This window comes from Apteryx rowi, unplaced genomic scaffold, assembly GCF_003343035.1.
Source record: "Apteryx rowi isolate R43461 unplaced genomic scaffold, aptRow1 scaffold_780, whole genome shotgun sequence".
Classification (NCBI taxonomy): domain Eukaryota; kingdom Metazoa; phylum Chordata; class Aves; order Apterygiformes; family Apterygidae; genus Apteryx; species Apteryx rowi.
Window position 1 is genome coordinate 96,067 of NW_020451072.1, and position 23,548 is coordinate 119,614.

Consider the following 23,548-nt stretch of genomic DNA (forward strand, 5'->3'; position numbering starts at 1 on the left):
GTCTTCAGGAAAGCACGTGTTCCATGCAGGTCTGACAACAGGAATATAGTGGTTCCCTTCTAGAAGAGAAAAAAAATTATCAAGCAAAACAAAACAAACAAAAAAGCTTGCTTGCTGCATATGCTGATTAGACAAAACACAAGAAGCAGCAATTCATACTAGTAAACCTGTAGGAAAAAAAAACCACCTTCATTTCAGTGGAAATCTTTGTGTGAAGATTTTGCATTCTGTATGGTCTGGCTACTGAAATTTCTGACCAACAGAAAAAGAATATTAAAGAAAGTATGAAGAATGAATGGCTTAAAGCTCTGGCTGGAACTAAAGTTCAGAAAACTGATTTGGTATGAAACTGCTAAAACTGAGAAAGAAGTAGTCAGAATGGCTTTTCCCTTTTCACTGGACATTGATGGGATTTCTACAGAATTCTACATAGAGTTTTGGTGTAGGAGAGCTGGAGAGGTGCAGTTTAGCTTGCAGCGGTAATTACAAAATATAAAATTACTTCACAGACCTAAAATAAATAAATAAAAAGGACTCTCAGATCTTTAGGAAAGAATGAAGGAAATTCAGACTAAGCCTGGAAGTTGCTGCCAGAAAAACCTGAAGCAGAAGTCATGTTATTCAATGTGTTATTTAACTGCTCATCTAAGGGTGGACTCACCACTGGAACAAACTGTTGAGGAAGAAGCAAACTCTATCTAGATGGCTGCAAAGAGGCTGGCTGACTTTCTAGAATAGAGAAGAAAAAACAAAAAACTTTCAGTCAAAATAAAAATTACTAGACTCAGTACGGGGTAATGATCAAAATATACGGGCCTGTGATACACTGGACGACCGACAGTGTGACCCCACGATCCCTTGCAATGCTTCACCATCCTCAGTCAGAAAATCTGCTCCTGCAGATTTTCTAAGTTTGGGTCTCAACTCAGATTGTTTGAAAGTTCAAAAAATGTTGTCGTCTTTTTTAGCCTGTGGAAACACTCTTATGGCATAACAAAAAGAAAAACAACAACACAAAGAAAAACTTATATTTAAATACTTTATTTCCATCTCACAAAAAGCAATAGTGTTTGCAGTACACAYGCCTTTCAAATCAGTGCTGGTTATCTTTCTCTGAACTATAAAGAAAATAAGCTTCTTCTCCCTTTACAAGTGAAAAGGACATATTTGCATATTATATATATACATATATATTTATATAGCTATGTACACACACACACACACACACACACAATATTCAAAACCCCTCCCCCTAAAGGCAAGTATTTTACAACCTGGAATTTCACCACCCACCATTGAGACGTGAATTTACATTGTCTTGAATATTTCTACAGTGCTTAAAATGCAAAGCATGACCCTTTACAAGTACCTACAATATATAACATTTCCAAACTAACTTGCAAGGTTTTCTTCAGGGATACCTAACTTAACCTACACTTAACTAAGACAGGGCTCATTTCTCACTGCAAAAATTTATTTATTTTATGCTATATATTCAAACTACCCCATTCTCCAAATCTTGGAATAGAAAAATCTGTACTTCATTTTTAAGAACTCAGTTCAAATTAGACCATATTTTAATCCATTCAAGCTACTATATTTTTATAAAACTAGATATTTTAGATTTTACAGTAATTTGTTAAAGACCACCATGACTAACTCAAAAAAGATGCCTGCCTTTCAATCTTGATCAAAGCTAAATGCTCACATATAAGAGTCTGTACTTCTACAACAGCAGCAGGTTTAAGTAACATAGCAAAACTAGAGATTTAAATTCTTTAGCAATATGACCCGAGAGTTTAATGTAGTAAATAATGTCTCCATTTTATTTCTTTCTAGAAATCCTGTGAAACTATGCCTTAAAAAAGTAACAAAAATCTTTGAACATTTAGTAGCATCTTGATAAAAGTGATAAACATAAATAACATTACTATTAAAAATAAGTTTACACAAGCACTTCATTCTAAATGTAAAATATTTACCGTGTGGCGAATCAACTGGACTACATGACACATGATGCAGGAACATGCGGGAAAAGCTAAAATGTAAATGACTGAATCAAGTGCATGTAAGTGAGAATGGTCACTGAAGCAGCACTATTTTAAACTTCAGAGTGCATTGAAAGATACCATCTTCCAGCAAAGCAAAGGAAGGAGGATCCAATTTGTCAGAAAAAGGAATGTTCCAAACGGTGAACAGGTGAAAGATACAGAGTCACAAAGCAGTATTTGCACCCCTCCCACCCCCCAAGCAAACAAAAAAACCTTTCCTACAGTACTTGGCCACAAAGAGAAAATAATTAATTCCAAGATTAGGTTTCTTGTAGCGCATTCTTACATTGTATGTTCAAAATCAACCCTCTTAGATGCTGCAAGATCTCCAAAGTTCTCATTTCTACGGCAAACAACATCTTCCTATGCCTTCTAACTGCTAAATCAGACAGTCAATCAGACATGACAGTCCACAGTCCAAACAAGGTCTCTAGCAAACTAGCACATTGCCAGTCTAGGAGAGATGTGGATAAGGGGAAATTTTCAAGATTAATTTAAAAAGAATGAGTCTGACAGCAATGCAGTGCCTGGGAGGAGATGCAACATTTCAGGAAAGCTTACATAGTCTTGCTTCAGTAGTTCAGTAATTGGAAGATCTATGCTGAAGTACAGTTTACATCATATTTATAGGAAGCAACGAAAGCCATCGTCGCTCAGTATTCTGCTTCTGCCATGCCCCATCCATCAACACAGATTCACATATACGTGGAACTGTTTGTATGACAAGAAAGCCCCATTAGCAACTCTCTTCTGCTTTCCCATTAGCAGGGAGGTGAACAGTTTCACATGCTCTGAGAAGCAAAGTCTCCAACTTCTAAGGACAAATATCCTAAATAACATCTTTGGGCTGTTATGTTGGGCTGAAATGTTAAACTTGTCAATTTAAAAACAAGGCCTCAGTTGGCTCCTGCAGAAAAGTAGGACGCTTATTCTAGCATACTATCTGGCATATCACTTTAATTACAAGCCATAAGGCACAATGAGCTTGGTACATTGGTCCAACCCGTACACAGGTACAATCAGTTTACATAGAAACACTTAACCTATTCTAAACTCCTTCACTCCATATGTTACCRTCTTTTCATGTCTCAGAAGTCTCATGCAAGTTCAGAAAACATCGTAAGTTAGCTGCACTTTTTCCATCTCTTAATAAAAATTAAAGGTGAGTTGTGGAGAGATCGCTCCTTTTTCCAGGGACTGAGCTCAGAACTTAATTACTTGCTTACATTTTTACCGGTAGGCTAATTGCACATAGGAAASAGTGAAAAAGTTGCATAGAAGTAAAAAATAGATGAGCTATTACAGGTATATTTATCACCACAGTCAGTTCTTAAAAATTACAAGTGGTTTATTTATAAACAGAGGATGCTGAACAGTAACAAGACAACCAGTGCATAATGGCTTTGAAGACAGTAATTTATGAAGTCTGACTGAATATAAGCTGTATAGCTCCAATTTATTAACCAAAATCATCTCACATTGAAGCAGGTGATTCAAAGCTAGCAGCWTTTAAACCCAAAGCTTTTTACTGGAAAGCTCTTCTACTTTAAAGCAACAGTGGCCTAAGATGTACACAAACACTGGTTCTCTAAGTTTTAACTAGAAAATACTATGAAAATTATGTAAAGAGGTGCTGTTGGCTACAATATACATTTTTCTTTTGTCTGGAAGACAGAGAAAACCTAAAAAAAACTGATAAGATTTCATTCCTTCCCAGTAAAAGGCATGACAGCTATGGCTCTAAAGGACAATTCATTGCTTAGGCCTTAGTCTAAGCCTCAGTCTTTCTCAGTTCRTAATGAACTCAAAAGTGGAGGAGTATATTTAAGCATTTCTCATGAAAGAAAGACTCCAGTATAACTCTTATTATAGAGAATTAGAAGTTCAGAGACTCCATGGCAGAAAAATAATTAAAAAGCCCTCTACAACTGATACTGAAAAAACTGCAACATCATTTATATACCAAAAAGGTTACTTAAAAATTACTGGATTAAAAAACAAAAAAACTCCCCACACTACAACAAAAAACACACCCAAACCTCCCAAATTTCAAAACATTTTTTAGTATCTGCTGTCTAAAACTCAGCTGCATGTTATTTCCTTGCAAAGAGTTCGTTATCAATAAATCTTTTGAACAAAATGGTACATTTTTAATCCCACAGTTGAAAACAGGAGAAGGATGGGATCTTTTTCCAGTCTCTTTGAAATTTATATACCTCAGTACTGCAGGCAGGGATGAGGTAAAACATGTGTAAGGAGATAGGAAAGTGCAAGTTTACTACTGTCATTTAGCATGAAGTGACTGTAAAGAAAAATGCACACAAACTATGTACACACACACACAAAGATGGAACTAAGACAGTTATGCAGAGAGTTCAAGGGTTAAAAAAGGAAAGGAAAAGAAAAGCACAACACATAGCAGTTGTTACAAATAATCCAAGAACAAAATTAATTAAAATTCTAATTCCATAACTGTTAAGGAAGTATGATCTACTTTCAGCACTTACACAGCCGATTCCTTCTTCAGTGCATGCAAAATGTGTTCATTTCTGGACTTTTTTGGCAAACAAGACACTCTCAAGGGCTAACATTATTTCTGATGATTTTGTGACAAAGTCATCAAAATCAAAGCTGGTTACAAACTGAGAAGTTTTTGTTTCCCAGGACTTCTGACAGATATTCAGAAAAGAGGGGAATAGTGTGGCATGGCTTAAGTGATCATAGCTGACAATTTTTGCTAATCAAATGAATAGCCAATGCTGCAGTTTCATAAATGAAATTACACATTTTAAGTTACCCTCCGGCAAATTTTTAAGTCCAATGATTTAACTTTGATTCAAACTACTGCCTTCTTCAGAATTTATACTGGCTGAAATTAAATCCACCTAGTTCAAAAAGCTCAACTTTTAACTGTCAGTGCTTTTATACCGGTTTAAAACTGATCACATAATAGAACTGTGATAAGGTAAAACAGGTTTAAATGCATGCATAAATCCACAAGAGGTGCATCTGTAATGAAATGAACATTTTTAAAAAATCAGATTTTCAGATAAACAGGTATGTTTTTTCTTGCATAGGTTGTATGTATATGCTATGCCTCAGAAATGGCCTTGTTAACTGTTTTAGAGAGGTAGATTGTACTGTGGATATTTTGCCTTTTTAATGTGGCGCCTCTAGTTTTAGATCCGTTTCTTTAGAACAGTTTGAAGACTTGTCCCCTGGGGTTTTTCACAACAGTAGAAGAATATATCATTAAATCAAAATGATAAGCTTTCCTAATGCTATGTTATACAAAATAAGCAATGCACACAACTTATACCAGTGACATGGGAGCTAACAGGCAGGGGAAAAAGCAGAAGCTTACCTAAATTCAGTGGCTGATACACATCTACTAATTGCTGGCTCTCTACAACAAGTGATGAAATTAAAAATCAGTAGTCAAGAGTGGACAAGTCAGTAGTCAGTCTAACAGATGAACCAGCCTGGAGCAACTTCCCATAGCAAATTTCTGCTATTGCTCAAAGAGATCAATACAGCAACATTAATTACAATATAATGATTAAAGATTCTCAAAAATGTCTAATGAATTCAGAGTAAAAATTCCAGGGTCACATAGGTGCTTCTGGAACTCCCATCTCTAAAACATTTTTTTTTTGCCGTTTGGCTTTTTACTTTTCCATATGTAATATTAATACTCAGCCACTTTACAGACGAAAGTGCATATTATTAGAATGTTATATTACTCTTTATGATTTGTGTAAGTTCTAGAGAACATTTTGAAAATCAAAATTTGAAGCAAATCTGAAACTTATTTATTTCCCCTCAAACTGGTGTACCCTATGAGATCCATTAATACTTAAATATTTAAAGTATGATTTTTTTTTCCACAACAGCTACTGTATCTACAAATGTGAAAACTACTTACATTTTTGCATTAAAAACCCTACTGCTCAACCAGCAGTCTGCAAAGAACAAACAGTTCGCATGGTAAATCTTCCTTTTTTTCTGCCTCTGTCAGTATTTATCCACTGTTGAAAAACTAGAACATGACTCCAAATGAAAGGGCATACATTTCAAATATAAAATTATATATCATCATTATGCAGATGTTTGATCTATAGATGAAAACAGTTTCAGAATAAATACTTACATCCTGCCCATAAATGCTCCAAAGAAGAACAAAACGTACGTGAGATGTGCCCTGAGCTATCTAGACTCCCTAATAGTGCAAACAATGTTGCAGCGATGCCTGGTTTCACCTTGGCTTTTGCAAAAGTAACAGAGCAACAGTCCGCAAATTTACTGAATGGCTGAAAAACCACAGCATTATGTTCGTTCGCTACAGCCATTCTTGTAGTTTTGCTAAGTTCCTCTCCATCCATTGGATATTGAGCTGAATTGTATCAATTGCCTCTTTTACACAACGCAGTTGAGAAATCTCCTCTGATCTTGACTCAAAAAATGTCTTCACCTGCACAACAAGAAAAAAAAAACAAGTTTCAGTTAAATCAACGTAGGCCACACAAATACTGTAGTTTCAAAAGCAAAGGTTACAAGTGCATGCAGAAAATGGGGAATCACATATCTATGTAGTAGTGGTGGGATTCCTAAGATACAAGATCACCTTTCACGGAAACTGCAGCAATAACAAAATTACCTGAGTGAGAACATTAGGCTAAACCACAGACCATTATTGACTCCTGAACCTCACTGACCCTTGAGAAGTGGGGGGACACAGAGGAGAGACAGAGATTGCTGAAGTACCACAGATTTTAACTGATCCTCAACTGCCATAACAGGTCCTTGAGATCGCTGACAGTCAAAATAAAGTACAGCAACATTTATAGCCCACCATCAGATTCCAGAGATACAGAAAGCATAGCTTGTTTACAAAATCTATGCCCAAAACTCATTATCTCTATGATGGGAAACTGTTCTAGTGAACAGGAAACCAAAACAAATATACCCAACTCTGCCACAAGTTCAACATGTAACCTCCAAAAAGCTTATGGATATATTTCCCATCTGTGAAAAAACGATAGCCATAGCTGTATATACTTGTGAAAAGGCCCTAAAGATGGTAAAGATATGCATTTTCCTCATTCCCCAATTAATTGAAATGCACAGCATTGGCACTAGTAACACTTTCTGATAGTTTATGCCACCAACCTCAAGTAGATGTGCCTTTGTTGAAAACTGACAAGTTGACCAACTAACAATATTCTGGATAGCGTATGAGCCTAGGTGAAACCTGAAACACAAACACAGAAGAAAACACCTAGGAGACACTTTAAGATGCAAGTTCAGAACACGTACACATTCTTACTCTCACTTTCTTGTTTTAGAGTTGAAAATTATTAAAAGCATTTGAGTAAGTTTGCACAACTCATTTTTGAAAGAGATACAAGTTTTTAGAAGCCCAAGCCTGAAAAGCCTTAACACCTCTAAAAATTGAGCTTTAGAGCTAAAGACATGCAAATTTTTCAAACTTCTACCCCAGCTCCAAAAGTGAAGGGTTGAAGACACCCCATACTGAATATCAAAACCTGTATTTGTGGTATGTATTTCAAAACTTTACAACAATCAAATTCACCCCCAGATTTCATTTCAAGAACAGTAATTTTGTCATACTGATTATTAAAAGCTTGCTAGAACAGTAATCTTCATACAGCAGAAGTGTTTTTTGTTTGTTTGTTTTTTTGAAGCAACATTAAGCTATTCCAAATCAAAATTAAGACTCAGAATACAAGCTTTCCAAAAACTGTTAGCTTTTTGAAGACTCACAGGCCAGCTCTCCTGCTGGGTAGCCAGCAAGGCCAATTAAGGAGAACATTATTTGTAACGCAAGAGGGATTTTTCTTGTTGTTTGGTTTTAGAATTGCTATAGAGAAGAAATGCATGCTGAGTGAACTCCATGGATCTGCTTTGAATGCATTTGATCCACATAAATTCTGCATCCACAACAATTGTCTCAGAGACAGCCATCCTTTTAACAGGAATTCAAATCAAGATTTTCTAAAGCGAGTATAAGGCTCAGGCACCAAAGTCCCATCAACTAATAGTAAAATACTACAAAGTTTATATTCCAAGTTCTTTCTGAAAAAATCATATTTGAAAACAGGCTTGAAAATCTTAATCCAAGTCTTCTTATATGAAACTATTTATTATTTTGCATTTAAAAGAAACAGGTCCTTTTGCCATTGTGAGTGTGAAGTTTCAGCTCCATCAAAAAAATCTTACTTTCGTGTAAGCTTTTCCCAGTTCTCTTTAACAAAGTCCCAGGCCAGCAAATATCCAGGCAAACTCTGGCTAACAGTTGTTATGATATGTGAAAGCCCCTGTGCCCTGATGATTTCGCCCTCCAGGCTGTTCTGCATTAACCTAAAAGACAAAGCTATGAAAAGGGACAAGAAAAAACAAAACCAAACCACCCCCAATTCATTCATGACTTCATATGATTCTCCCGATACTCCTGAATTAAAAGAAGATTCTGTAATAGACCAAATATCTAACTACTTCTGGAGTATACTGATGCTCCAATTTATACCCACTATACTCATTTACCTTGAGTCTCCAAGTATCAGAACAGTCTTAGCTCTAAGCCAAGTATCTGAATTTTCATTGTTTTTTGAAAAGATGCAGTAAATTCTCACAGCTTATTGAGAAAATATAATTCATGGAGAAGTCAAGAGAGGAAAGCTATAACAAGAATCACCCACCAGGACACTTCTGGTGTCCTCTATGTAGCACTGAGATTTGGTTTTATGACAGATATTTGAGCTATGACAGGTATTTGAGCAGAACACAAAGCCAAAATTTCATCCAAAGGGGAAAAAAAAAAATCCTACTTACTGTCCTGGTTATAGAGACATACCAATTTCTGAAGACTCAATAGAACAATCTGCAACTGTGTTACCATTCCGGCAATACAAAGCTTTTACATCCAATTGTGCTTTTCTCTTTGTGTGTTCCAAACCGTGTCAGAATTTGACTTTTTGAATTACTCTGTTACATAAATCGTTTGTAAGGGTAAACATCAGACTCTTGATGTTTATGGAAACCTGTACAAAACATCTAGCTAGGTTTTCTTTAACATTCAGAATTTTATTCTGCAACAGCAAAGACTACAATCCATTCTTTCAAAGATTTTTAACACTTTAAATTTACATAGTATATAACTTTTTGGCTGTTTCATACCAGATCAGCTTTCTGACATCATCTGTGCTGGCCAAAGCTTCAATCATTTTCTTCTTTTCTGCTTCAGAAACTGAAGAGGAGTACATCTTTAAGAGGAATTCCCAGCCATCATCAGTTTTGGCTCCAGTCGCAAATAYGGCTTTCATAACATCACTAGGCAGACTACAGGGAAAAACAGGGCAGGGGTGGGGAGGAAAAAGAAAAAAAGCATGTGTGTGTGGGGAGACAAAAAACACTATCTCAGAAAGAAAGGAAGAAGTCACAAAGTAAAAGAAGTTAGGTAGAAATACTGGAAGAGATGCCTCTCAGAGCAATTTAATTCTGTAGCAACAATAAGTTTGCTGGACACAGGAATTCATGCCATTCTAGTATTTTAACTCATAGGGAAAAAGAAAATTACATTAGTCACATGAAAGCACAGTAAATGGTACAAGAATCTGAATCATTTTCTGTGGCACAAAACCTACGTGAACCCAGAGCAGAGTGAGTTCTGCAAGATAAAAAGGTTAACTTTGATGCTGCTACAAAGTAATTCTCCTTGAGCATGCAGCTTAGGAAATGCAGATGGAAGCAATTTGTGGCCGGTCTCGCAGTCACATCCAATAAGACTGCAGACAAAGTTTTAAATTCTAGTACAGTTTTCCCTCTCATCTCGAAACAGCAATTACTTTTAGATGAGGAACAGTAAAAGACACAGAATGAAGTGCTCTATCAATATTTAGATCTTTGTTCAAAACATGCGAGGCAACAGGAAAATAGATAAAAGTAGCATCAGGCTAATTTTTGCGGTACCTCGTTGTGCCATTAGAACTCATCCACTTCTTAAACATCTCAGCGGCAGTTGTTCTACAGTTTCTCATATTGTGAGTGCAGGCAAAAGCCAGCAGTGTTGACCGCAGCTCTCGTTCAGACAGGGTCCCATCATCAGTCCAAGTTTGTTGATCAATTTTATTTCCAAGCAGACTTTCTATTCTATGCTAAAGGAGGAAATACGATTAGCAACAGGATAAGAATCTAATTCTTCAAGAAAATTTTTCATATACAAAATAAAAAAAAATAGGGAGTTTTAAAACTGTGGAAATTCAACATAGTAGATTTTCACCCTCCTGTTCCAATTAATATATACCATATCTTATTGCCTACATAAATGTCGGACACCACACACACCTGAAAGATATGCCAGGTTGATGCCTTGAGTTGCACATGCAAACTGAAGACTACTCCTTGTACTATTCATAGAAAGACTGTAGTAGTTGAACTCAGCTTAAAACATAGCCTCTGTGACACACTGAAGAGAGGCAATAAGTGTTTTCTGAGCAAACATACCTACTTGTCCACACTCTGAGTCCCTGAGACTCACAGTCAGCTTACTACCTCAGGTAACTGCAACTGTTGTCTGCTTACACGTGCTTTTAACTTGAGCAAATCACAGCTAACACACCTTAGTATAAAGCAAACAAACCTTTATCTATGGGCTGCCCACCACTCATGGTTGTAGCTTTGTAGCTTGCCTAAACACAACAAGGTGTCCTGTCAGCTACCACACCTTGGCTGACACTTGCTAATGTGGCTGCTAGTATGAGCTTTATGTTAGGGGCTGTGTTTAGCCAATTTAAGTTCAACTATTATAACCTAATACACACTGCAGGCAAACCACAGCTTGTCCTACTTTTCATAGCACGTAATTTGTAGCTTTTTGGTTCTTTCCTAAGTTTCCTTAAGCACTTATATTCCACCCTTACCTAGAATATAAACAAGAATATCCACTATTTTATCTGGGCATTTTAAAAAACTTTCATTCAAGACTAAATCCCTTTGCTGATGTTCTACAATATAAATCAACAAGCACCTTTTTAAACCAGTGGATGAATATGGAAAGGAGGCTTCAAAATAACGAGGCAGAACGGAAAATGAAAGACGTTTCCATAGCAAGAACCGAGCCTACAACATTTATTTCATTGCTAAGACTGTAGCACTGGATGTTAATCTGTTTCCCCAACTGCAATGTGACAATGACAACCATTCATGCACTTCTAGTTTTTACAGAAAATGGGGGGTTGGGAGGTTTGTATTGTGTCTATACAAAGTAACTAGCTCTACAAACTCCAGCCACTTTAATGAGTTTCTGAAATAACATCAAAAGAGTTATTTTCTCTTCTTCTCTGTACTTGAAAATGTCATGGATTTTGATTAATTATGTCTGTGCTACATTGACCTTTATAGCCACTGTAGTAAATACCGAATCACCACTAGGTTCCCACTGCATTACAGTTCCTACAAAACACTGAACAAAAACAAAAGTCAATCCAGAAAATTTAGCATCTCAATAAGAGACCATTACTACTTAACAAAAGCAGGCAAGACTGGCAACAATCTAAAATCCAAATCCAACTTAACCAGATTATTGAATAATTTGGTCACCAACCAACACTGAAGTGGATAATTTAACCATGAATTGACATTACAGCAAATTATTTCAAACAAGGATTTACCAAAAAACTAAGACATACCATTACTCGTGCTGCCAGTTGTTGTTCACCCTTTTTCTCTAAGAGGTTGTAAATAAGACTCATCTGAAACAAAGCCTGAGTGAGCGGTGCAGTGCTGCTCTCGTTCTCAAGGTAATTGATCAGCTCAAAGGCCTTTTCCAGAGACTCTTTTCCTAGACTATAAGGTTAACAAGCACAAACAATTAAAATGGGTTCTGGAACAAAAGTGCTCCCTGAAACAAGATCAGAAGAGATACTACCTATCTTGTACAAGTTATAATATTCTCAATTACATTAAGAGAAGGATAGATAAGTAGAGGGAGTAACATAAGAAACAGTTTAGACGCAGATATTTTCATATTCTTGTGTTGATATGAAGATAGCAACAATGGCCACTAAGTTAACAGTAACTAAGTTATGAAAAAGATGACTGAAAACATCTATCATAAATTAGGATAATTAGATACAGGAAGCAGTGATAGAAGATGCCATCCAGAACATTCAGCCTTACCAGGGTTGTGGAGCCAAGAGAGGGAGCCAGTAAAAATTTTAGAGGCAAATAGCTTATTTCTCTAAGATTGGACACTCTCAGAGTACAGAATAGTATACTAAGCAGATACCAGACACTAAAGAAGATACTGCCTTCTGGCAACAGAAACTATCATGTGCTCTTTGTGATGCAAAGAAATGGATGCTTATTAAGAATTAAGAACTGGGAGATAAATCTAACATTGATACAGAAGCATCAGTGAAATAACTTAAAAAATATATTTTTACTGAATAGGAAGCAGTTTCAATAGGCTAAGGAAGACTGAATTAAAGCTTCCATGAAGTAGTCTTCTCCAGAAGCCAAGCCTGATCTTCTTTGACTTTGAAAAAACTTAAACATTAACTATGTTTTCTAAAACAAAAGTCTTACCCTGCAAGGCTGAAGATACTGTTGATCAGATTGGCTCTATCTTTAGCACTCAGAGCAGTATGATTTTTTTTCAGCAGATCAATCAGCGTTTTCCAGTCTTCAGTGTAGTGTACTATGTAATAACCACTCATTTCCACATTGAATTTTATCCATTCCACCTCTTCTGGAAGCTCAATGACAGCTAATGGAGAAAGAACAAGTTAGCAGCAGACACAAACATTCAGCATCTCTTCTTTCAATTCCAAAAGATGACCGAGTCTGGAGAGTCAAGAAATCCTTTTCCACCCACTATGGGAACAGTTTCACTTGCTATGAGGAAAGAAAGGCCATGTTGTTCCATGTGAAGATTCCAAAATTCTGGTTTGTACTTCTTCCTTCAATGTTGGATCTGACCAAATGAACAGTATCACAGTCTGCTCCTAGTTGCATCTATCTATGCACTCTAAGATACAACAGAGGACTATAAACCAAATAAGGCACATATACGCCTTGTGGCCACAACAGTGGACAATTATAATAGGTGAGCCTCTGCTACCTAGAAACCGAGGAGAGAGCAGTTTTAGTTCATGATGATTGTATGCAATAAATGGGCCACAGTTTATTACTCCAGAGATCAAGATCAATATTTCAACATGATAAATCAAACTTCAGGCATGACAAGATAGTGAATAAAATGAGCAGTATAATACTACAGTCGTGGTGTGCCAGTTATTTTGTATTCTACCAGTGAACCTAACACCGAAAACAATTAGACAAAAGGCAAACCTAGCTAATCAAATACTACTGTGGAAGTATGGAAGTATGCTAAGTAACTTAATTTTGCCACTGTGATTTTTAGATGAAGGAAGGGGAAATAAAAACTAAAAGAAAAAAAAAAAAGCAAAAAAAAAAGAAACAGTTTCCACTACTTTTTATTGATGTGTTAAGTTTTAATTGGAAGGCACTTGCAATATGGCAACAGCATATTTTTAAACAATGATGGCTATATCCTCAGCAAATTTTCCATCACAATAGTTAACTTGTTCAATGAAATCAGAGCACCTATTTCCCATTGGCTGGCATTACGTTTCAGCAGAAACCCAGGTTACTTAGGTTTTCTTACTTAAAGTATGGCAGCAATCACAAAAGACAGTTCAAGAACCAACTCAGCTACCACCCGAGTCACACAAGGCAATTACATGTTGTAGTTTATTCAATACAGCTAAGCTTCTCACATATGTAATAGAGACCTCACTGAGTAATACAGCAGGTGATTCAGAGAAGGGCTAAACTATGAAAGTTTCAAAATGAAAGCACGCTTTCAGACTAAAGAGGTAGGTGGCAGGAAAGGGCAGGAACAAGCAAGTTATAAAGAATTCTGAATTACTAGTAAGAAGTAAATTCGTAAGTAGGAGCTTTCATATTAAATGGGCACACACTGTCTTAAGTATCACCCTTCCAAAGGGGCATAAAAATCTAGACATTTAACACTATTTGAGTGACACAGATTTCTGAGGCTTACCATACTGTGTGATAAGATACGATCGAATCACAGAAAGTCAGTAAAGAATGCAGGATTATTGTAGCATTATCAAGCTATGAGCTAACTTCCATTTAGAACTGCTGAACACAAGTCTGAYGTTGTCCATAAGTGGCCCATTGCCTGCTTTTTCAGACAAAGCCTTCTTCAAGAAAAATGGTCAAAGTCTGAGTGAAGGACTCCCACTAAGAAGCTATTTAAGTTGCAACACTGTTTAGTCTTTGGCTGCTGCCTTTTTATTAAGATCCTACAAATGATGTATACGGTACTAAGGTAAAGGGCTAGAAGATCTTATGGCAAAGGGAATGAGTTTAATTGTGAGATAAGAGCCATCACCACATACAGGCACAAAGAGGAAGGAACTTTGTCCACTACAAAATACTGTCAAACCTTAGATGACATGTCAACAGTCCAACAGCAAGGAAGCCTCAGGACACATACTTTGTTTCAGTCCAGAACAGCAAGAAATGACTGACCAGAACATCTTTTACCTACACATCGTTATTCTCTTTCCCAAATATTATTCTGGTATGGATGAGGAAAGAGCTGAATGAATGTTTTGGTGGGCAGTGGTTTACTCTTTCAAGGGTTCAAAAGTCTTCTTCTGTCATATGAGGAAACATGCATCAATTACACGACAAATTCACTCAGCTATGTGATGGAAGTATATATGCAGATTTGGTGGCAATATTGGTGACTATTTACAACTGTTGCCATATAAGCAGGTGTATTCCCATCATATAACAGAGGACACCAACATTCTGTTCACATGAAGGGCAAGCAACGTCAATACATCATTCTCAGCTCTCTCCAAGAAGCTGTATTACCTGTTCCTTGTGAAAAGCAGGGCACCACTAGCTGTGTTAAGATCTAATTGCCATCAGTGAAAAACTTGTGTTCACTGCTGCCTATCTTGTTGCCTCCTAATGAACTCAACCAGAAGACTGTCAGAGTAGGAGCACAGATGCATCTCAGTCTCAGGATTAAGAGCATTTAGGTAGCCATACCTCATGTCCCAGACAAGTTTCAGAAAAAGGGTAGGAACCCAAAAATAGAGAAGAACTGGTCAGAGAAAAAGGAGGAAAAAAAAAAAGGAAAAAGGAAAAAGAAAGACAGAGAGAGAGAAACAAACTACAACCACAACCCACTGGTGGAGTCATTTCCCATTAGAATATTCAGATTCATGAAGAAGCACCACCACTTTATGGAATCCTTCAGGCAGGGGAAAAGAAGTTACTTTGGAGAAAGAAGCCTTTCTGAAAGAAAATTATAAAAATCTTGTTTCAGTGTTCACTTTTTAAAGGATACCAAATAAAAATACAAAATAAGAAACATTGTAAAAAAAATGGAGATAAATTTAAAAATAAATAAATAAATAAATAGTCTTAGTTGACTGAATACAAGATTTCCAAACATTTAAGGCTTGCTGTTCATTAGACTTCACAGCTGAAGCCTAATTTTGAATTACAAGACTGAGCTCTTCCCACCTTTGGAAGACCGTTGTCATCTTAGAATTAGTAAAATTGATTAGATTTCATTTAGACCCATATTTTTAAAAGCTTTTAGGACTCAGATATTGGGGCCCTTAGTAATTAATTTAGTGAATAAGCAGCATGGTGAAGAGGAACAGTATATACCTTTTGCTATGCTGCATTGTACTTCAAAACCAATTTTAATTTCATTTATTACTGAAATAATTCGTTTTTTTTCTTAAATAAGTGCTATTTTGAAACGAAAATCTCTATAGAACAAAACTTATGTGAGACTTCTACACCTACATTAATTTTAATTGTTTCTTGATAAAATTTTATGATGTTTAGAATTTGATACAATTGCTGCATTTGTGCAGAGGCTTAAGATACAGTTCTTCAGTTATAAACTTACAAAATAGTGTTTGACTCTGTGCTTGTGGGCACATACATATTTGCATGCGTTCGTGCACATGCACGTAAAATATTTACAGACATTCACAGCAGTATTTTGACTGCATGAGACAGGCTACCTAGATAAATTACAGCAATTAAAGTTAATATAGCAACACATGAATACCCTGTGACACTTTTATATGTATAAACTGGCTTACCTGGCTATGAATACTTAATATTCAAACACTGACACATGACAGAGAAACTGGGATGACATTAAGTGAATGAAAGGCCATGCTCTAGTTCCAAAGACAATTAAATGCAAGAAAAGAAGCTTTGAGATAAAGGAAACAAAATTCTTCATTTCAGTTGATTATATAACTATTATCAAAAAATGTCAATCTGTAGCTCCTGCAATACGATTAAGGTTTAATAAATATTCTGTCAATCCCATTCCACCCCAAACTGTCTTCTGTACAACCTCTCCTATTCTGGCATCCTCCACACTCAAGTTCCTACAGTGAGTGAGGAATTAACATGACAAACAAGACCACCAGCAGAGCTGTTTATAGGTCAAACAACACTAAAGAAATCAGGTTACTTACCTATTAGTAAAACTAAAGTCAAGAATTCATACAATTAAACAGCTCTGTTTTTCCATTCTGATAACCCATAAAAAGTCTTTCTAAACCTTCAGCTCAAATGACAAAGGCCAAAAATAATTTGAAGACTTTGTAAAAGCAATGTTAAAATGATATAAAATGACATTATTTACTTTAATTGTAGTGCTTCCAAAGTCATTTTAGATGGCTGGAAGTTTGTGAACTCAGCAAACGGTAAAAATCTCAAGTCCAGCACTAAACATTTGATTTTAATTTTGTATAGCTTTATTTCAAACAGCAGATGTGGCAGATATGTTTATGAGTTAAATATAATTGTGTCAGTTAAATGCACTGAATAGTAAATTTAATTGGGGAGAAAAAGATACAGCAGCAGATGTATGACAGTGAGCCAGATCATCAGCTTTAATAAAACACTGAAAACTTATTGATGTCAGTGGGTCCAATACAGATGGCCAACATGATTTTAGCACAACACTGAGTAAAACTGTATAGTAATTAATCGATTTGGGAAGAGAAAAAACAGGACCGAAACAAAAATCCACACAGGTTAGCTGTTTAGGATTCAAACTGGATACTGCAGAAAAACCACAGTTTATGTGAAAAAGGTCTAGGAGTTTCGAGTTCCACAATAGCATTCTCAAAAACTTAAATCTATTCCAGATTAACTGTTTTCTTATGCTATTAAACAAAGTAAATAATATCAGAGTAAAATGAGTTCCTCATGTTTCAGTACACTGGCTGAGCAACTCTCCCCCTGCCCACTCTCCAAAGGACAGGCTTCTCAATGCACGCACRCAATCTGTCACGCGGCAAAGAGTACAGGCTCCTATGAATTCTAGACCTGTGTTTCTGTCCCAGTTACTGCCATTTACTTGTACATAAGATGCTRCGGGCACTCAGCTGTCTGATGATGTTTGATGACACTACCAACAACATTTGGCTTTGGCCTTATGCATATATGGAAAGTCTAAAGCTGTCAAGCTTACCACAGTAACTAAAATGCATTGTTCTCAGTTACAATCTCTGAAGTTATTTTGTATTATATATGTCCTTGCCTTCATATCCTAAGTGTGTGCCGAGAACAATAAGTAACCTATAAAAAGCAAGTTACTTTTGAGTCACGTACCTGACTTTCGGTCCAGTAAATATGCATTAGTACAATGGGTAAAGTTGCAGTTACTAGTTATGTAGGTGAGAGGAATATGCCACAGATAACTGCAAAGGAAAGCAAATGTTTACTGACAAATTATATAGAGCTTACTACTTGTCTTGTTACTTTTTTTTCCCCCTGTTTAAGCATTTTAATATATTAATAGCACTAGAACTACTACATACTGTGTAACATGATAAAGTATATACTAAACTCACATCATTACAATATCTAAGTGAAGCACATGCAACAATTATTTTTTTTTATTCCCACCATCTTTGGGAGGTAGAAGAGTTTCTTAGTACTTCTTCTTCAGTCCCAACATTCTAAGTAGGTTGTCTGAAGTCACATGGACAGGAAATCTCTGGCTGTGTAAGTTATTCAGCAAATATTCTTTTCACCTCAATCCAATGTTTTGCCTGGTTGAAGTTTTACAGGGTTTTTTTATTTTATGATTTATGTTGATTGAAGTACACGACTAAAATTCCAAATCATGCTAATAGAAACCATAACTGATTGGTTCCATCAAGTCAGACTCAAGCAAACTGCAAGCTGGAAGAGTAAATGCTAGCTTGTCTTGTAATGACAAGAATTTGACTACTAAGAAAAAATATAATTTTGAGAGAGATCAAGTTATACATATGCATTCCAGTTTTGACATGGACCTTGTCTGTGAATGACTCACATGGAACACTCTTCAAAAGATTTTCACACACTCCCCAAAATGACATCCACTAGAAACAGAAGAATAATTAAGCCTTACAATCCTTCTTTTCTTCCCTAACCTTTCAACCACACATCACTTTTTTTCCCCCACAACAAATATAAAACAAAACCCTGTAAACTCCAACATTTCAAGAGGGAAATTCCTTTAAGATCTGATTCTATAAGATGATGCAAAGGACTCAGTTCCCATTAAGATTTCAGTTCCCATCAAGATTTCAAACAGCTAAATAAAAATATAATATCTCAAAGGATTCAAACTTACATACTTCGGCTTGCTACAAAATAGTTAAGTTTCATAATATTAGGCAAATCTGCAGTAAATTCAGTTTTGCAGTTATCAACTGCCTCATCTTTGCTTCTTCAGCGTTTACCTATCTAACTCCCTTTATTCTTTGGTACAGTGGACATTACCCCTCATATATTTAGCTATTACCATGCATGAGTGCTATTTTAAAAACGTTAAACCAAGAAAGCTTTGATTCTGCCTTCTATACTCTCATCCAGCAATGCCCAAAGTGCACACTTAATATTGATAGAAATAAGCAGAGGCTCTAAAATAGGTCATATGCTATTTTTTTCTTCATAGTATTTCCCATTGCAACTGTGACTTCTTCAACCCACCCTCCTTTCAGTTTCGCATTAACCACACAAAACTTCCAGAAATTAAAAGAAAAAGCTTTACCTGAGATTCGCCTTTTGATATTAAGAAAGCAGAACAATTCATTCTACTAGTTACTGCAACTCATCACATCAAATTTAAAAGCTTCAGGAAAGTATGTAAATAAATTCAATTTATGAGGCAAGCCCACCGAGTTTTACCAATTGCCCAGGTGGAAAGGATCATCAGTTATTTTTCAAGGCAGATATTAGATGTTTGTATTCCTGTGCTACATTCTCTTTATTACTGCCTACCTTCAGAGAAAATACTAGATCCCCTGAACACAAATGAGAAAGATACACAAATCTGCAGATAGATTTTAATGGATAGGAAGTAATAAGAAGGTAATAACCTTGCATCTGATGTCCAATTTTCTGGCTCCACACGATACAAAAATTTCTCCTGTTGTACTGAGATGTTCTTTCCTTGTCGAACAACAGTCACTAAAGGAAATCCTTTATGCAGAATCCATGTTTTCATTAACTTTTTTACATCTAGTGTCCCATTGGTAATCTAGATAGTAAAAATAAATAAAATTAAATTAAAAAAGAAATAAAAAAAATCACTCTCCATAACAAGGTGGTGGCAAATGAAGAATAACCATTTTTAAATCTCCCTTCTTAGCTTGTCAGGTAAGTAGTAGAAGGATTCAGCACCTGTAGAGAGTCACTTTGACACTGAGCTTGTAAATTTGGTTATTTTCTTAAGTAGAAGGAATCCCAGCCAAGCAGTGGAAAGAAAAATATGGAAACATCAGTTATGTAAAACTGGTATGTTGCAAAAATAGAGCAGAGAACATTACAGAAGAGAAAGTCATGTTAAGTGCACATTCTCTCCCCTCCACCCAGGCCCTTTTCTCTTTCTTTGTTGGTATTACCTGGGTGTTTCAGGTTAGAGAATATTTATTATATTATGAATGTTAGAAATTGAATTGAAATGAAGAAGTTTTACAAAGAGCTAAACTTCTTTGTATTAAATACTCTCTCATATTGGGTTTTTTTTCATCCCACTTACCAGCCTTTATATAGCTTAACCCCCAACCTCCCTCTAATCCTTTCGTAACCATGTGTACAACCGCATCCACACTGATAGGCATGTACTTTATAATGTCTATACATCACTGCCACTTTACTAACAGAGATGACCATCTGACCTTCAAAAGGCAGGATGTCCTTTTACTTACAAAACATGCATTTTAGGTGGACTTAACAGGAACATAAGGAAATTAACACATCATTATTCAAGTTACATACACTTTTGTACCAACCCACCCCATGTCCTTCTCTAGTTGCTCTCGTCAGCATCTCGTGGCCCAGTGAATTGAATTCAAGTTCCCTGTCCAAGCCTACAATAACATGTGTGGTTTACCTTCATGGTAAAGGACTACAGTATTTACATACAGAATGACATGCACACACACAAAGTGCACACACACAAAGTGCACACACACAAAGTGCACACACACAAAGTGCACACACACAAAGTGCACACACACAACCTTAAATAGGGTTTTCAATTCCAGGGAAGCAATTCTCTTTAAAAGTTTAGAAGTTATAAAAATCTGAAAGCTGCAGGTTTTCGGAATCTGGCTAAATCCTCTTCCTCTGACCACCTCCGATATACTGCACTGGGTCACCAAAATGAGACTCTTGTTATCAAAGGCAACTACATTATGTAACCCCTTTATAAATTGCCCAAGATATACCGAACAGTTTAACTCCTCTCACTTTCCTTTATCATTACCTTTTTCTTTCCTTCCCAGTATATTTTGAAACCACCAGGAACACTATAAGGTCAATGCCAATCAGCCAAGAAATAAAAATAATACTAAAAGAAGATGAGAGGAATGTAAAGACACCATAAAACTAATCAATTCCGATACCTGCATCTAGTCTACTTGTCTGTTTTACATCTCAGTCTTTCTGTGTTAAAATTTTGAGCCACAAAGACAGACAGAAAGATTTGTTTCTAATCTATATAGAGCCTAGCTCCACACGAGTAAACTTGGAGTTAGTGCCACTGAAATCATTTCATTCAAAAACAGAAAATTTTCCAAGTCAGCTAATCAAACTAATCCTATTAGAAATGACAGGCTTATATTTTTACCACAGCAATAATTGATTTTATTGACATATCTTAACACCAAAGCAGCTCCTGGCTTCAATGAAAGCAGGACAAAACACATGAGAATTATTTCACTCTCCTTCCTTCCAGATGAGGTGGACAGAAAGCTTATTTGCTGTGTTATAGATTTTTCTTTTAATGCTGCTGCAAGTTTCTCATCTCCCCTCCAATTATGACTTCTCCCAACTTCTCTGGGAGGTAAGACTTACGAAATGGATTATGGATTTTGCTCTACAGACAGCAAAATCTATGATCAAAGAAAAGGCTGTTTTTATTATTGAAATTTTCAAACACATTCAGTTTTGTCCTAAATAATATGAACAAAAGGAAGAAGACCCAGTCGAATTGTTGAGTATCATGTATTTTTACTATTACAATAAAGATGGAAAACAACCTAAAAGGAAACCAAATGTCTTAATCCATGATAATACTAATGATTTAATTGCTATAAGGGAGACTAGAACACACACTTTACTCCAACACAGCCTCTTGCCTTCCTTCCCATTTGAGAGCTGCTGGACTCAATAGTCCCTGACGGTCCATTTTCCTACAATTCCAACTCCACTCATTGAAACAGAGGCCATGGCTGAAACAAAGTTACACAAGTAGTGAGCATCCCAAGATGTAAATACTGTCTAAGGAATTTGGATTCAGCTTTCGTATAGAAGCAAAGTTTGGTTCTGTGTTTAAGATGAGTAGTTTTATTCCAGTCCTAACACACTAACAACAGAACTCTAGAGGTGCTGACATGTGCCCACACGATAGATATGGTAGCACATATCCACTTCCAAGAGGTTTTAGGATGCTACTGAATGGAATTCTAGAAGCTACAAGAATCTTCATATCTGTATGATGGAACTCAGAACTGGCACGAGCAAAAACACTGAAGTATCTATCTGCAGTGTGTTATCTTATTTTCTTTATGAACAAGGGAATAAATCAAAATCCACAACACATATGTAAAAAACAAGAGCAGTATATCAAAGATGGATACCTCATTCATGCTGTCCCACAAGTCATCACTCTTGGTGGATCCATAGCTGTGATTACGCAGATATACCTCAACGCCGGCTTGGAAAACATCCTTAGTGAGATAGTGCTTCAGCATCAACAGAAGTGAAGCCCCCTTGGGGAGAAAGGGGGGGGGGGGAAGTAAATTAAAGGGAAGTTACAGAATTTGCTGAAGTATATACAAACTATGGCACTGTCACAGTACAAGAGTAACTCAGAAGTTGGTAGATTTTATCCCAAACAATACCATCTGAATAATTATCTTAACACCCAGTTGCTTTGGGAAAGATATTTTTGAATATCTCAAAAGCTCCAAACACAGCTATTAAAAAAAGCTAATAGTTTGGAATTTTTTTCTAATTAACATCATCTAAAATATATTGCTTTCTTACTGAAGTCTCTCTGCTGGCTGTCATATTTCATTAGCAATAATCATCTGTATGGTATGGAACTGCACTGTGAGACATGGTGTTTGATAGTTGTATGTTTTGCAACTAAATCAAAAAACTAAAACCATCGGCAGGGGGGAGATACATTAGTAAGCTGGAATTCAAAGAAGTACTGCATTTTGACAGTGTTTAAATACACGCATGTTTTATTGTGCAACCATATTAAGTAGCTAATTCTGCAAAATACTGAATGTTATCTTTAGTTCCAGTTTCAAAGTAGCCAGGAATGTGTAAACATAGTTGAAAGTCACTGTCCTTCTCCAGAAACACTCTACAATCACAGTCATTAATCAATAAATTGCCTGAAGAATTGCACACTGTACAACTGAATGCAGATGAGCAGCCATAGTCTTCAAAAAGTTTAAAGGTATACTTTACATTTCTGATACTAAAACACGTTTTTGAGAAAGGATTAAGAAAACATTAAAGGCAAGATTTTCATGAGAGCATGTATGGTTTTCACAGATTCCAAATTAAAGTCTTGGAATTCAAGTAACATCTTGCATGCAACCGAAGTCCACCTAAACAATGTTAATCTCATCTACTCATGAAATGGTAGGAATACCCCTTACTACAAGCTTTAAGAATATGGACATTCTTTCCTTTCTTGCATGCATGCATATTTAAGCTACAGTTCTTTTTTCTGGTTTTCTCAGGAGTACTTACTGCCAAATGCTCCCAAACACTACTGTTATACCAGGTGGATTGCTGTTCCACCCTTGAGCGTTAGTTATTCGTACTTTGCAAAACAACCAGGCTAAAATAAT

The 23,548-nt window shown here is 36.2% G+C and overlaps 1 protein-coding gene across 1 annotated transcript in view; it reads right to left on the minus strand.

Annotated features, from left to right (window-relative positions):
- Positions 1 to 1,025: 1,025 nt before the first annotated feature.
- Positions 1,026 to 23,548, minus strand: part of LNPEP (leucyl and cystinyl aminopeptidase) — a 43,189-nt gene continuing 20,666 nt past the window's right edge. Inside the window, exons 9-18 of the mRNA XM_026088706.1 lie at positions 22,316 to 22,447; positions 19,550 to 19,710; positions 17,790 to 17,878; positions 12,657 to 12,837; positions 11,759 to 11,915; positions 10,041 to 10,225; positions 9,249 to 9,410; positions 8,292 to 8,432; positions 7,221 to 7,302; positions 1,026 to 6,522 (exon numbers count right to left, since the gene is read on the minus strand). Of these exons, the coding sequence (XP_025944491.1) occupies positions 6,391 to 6,522; positions 7,221 to 7,302; positions 8,292 to 8,432; positions 9,249 to 9,410; positions 10,041 to 10,225; positions 11,759 to 11,915; positions 12,657 to 12,837; positions 17,790 to 17,878; positions 19,550 to 19,710; positions 22,316 to 22,447 (1,422 nt within the window). The 3' untranslated portion in view covers positions 1,026 to 6,390. The remainder of the gene's footprint in view (positions 6,523 to 7,220; positions 7,303 to 8,291; positions 8,433 to 9,248; positions 9,411 to 10,040; positions 10,226 to 11,758; positions 11,916 to 12,656; positions 12,838 to 17,789; positions 17,879 to 19,549; positions 19,711 to 22,315; positions 22,448 to 23,548) is intronic.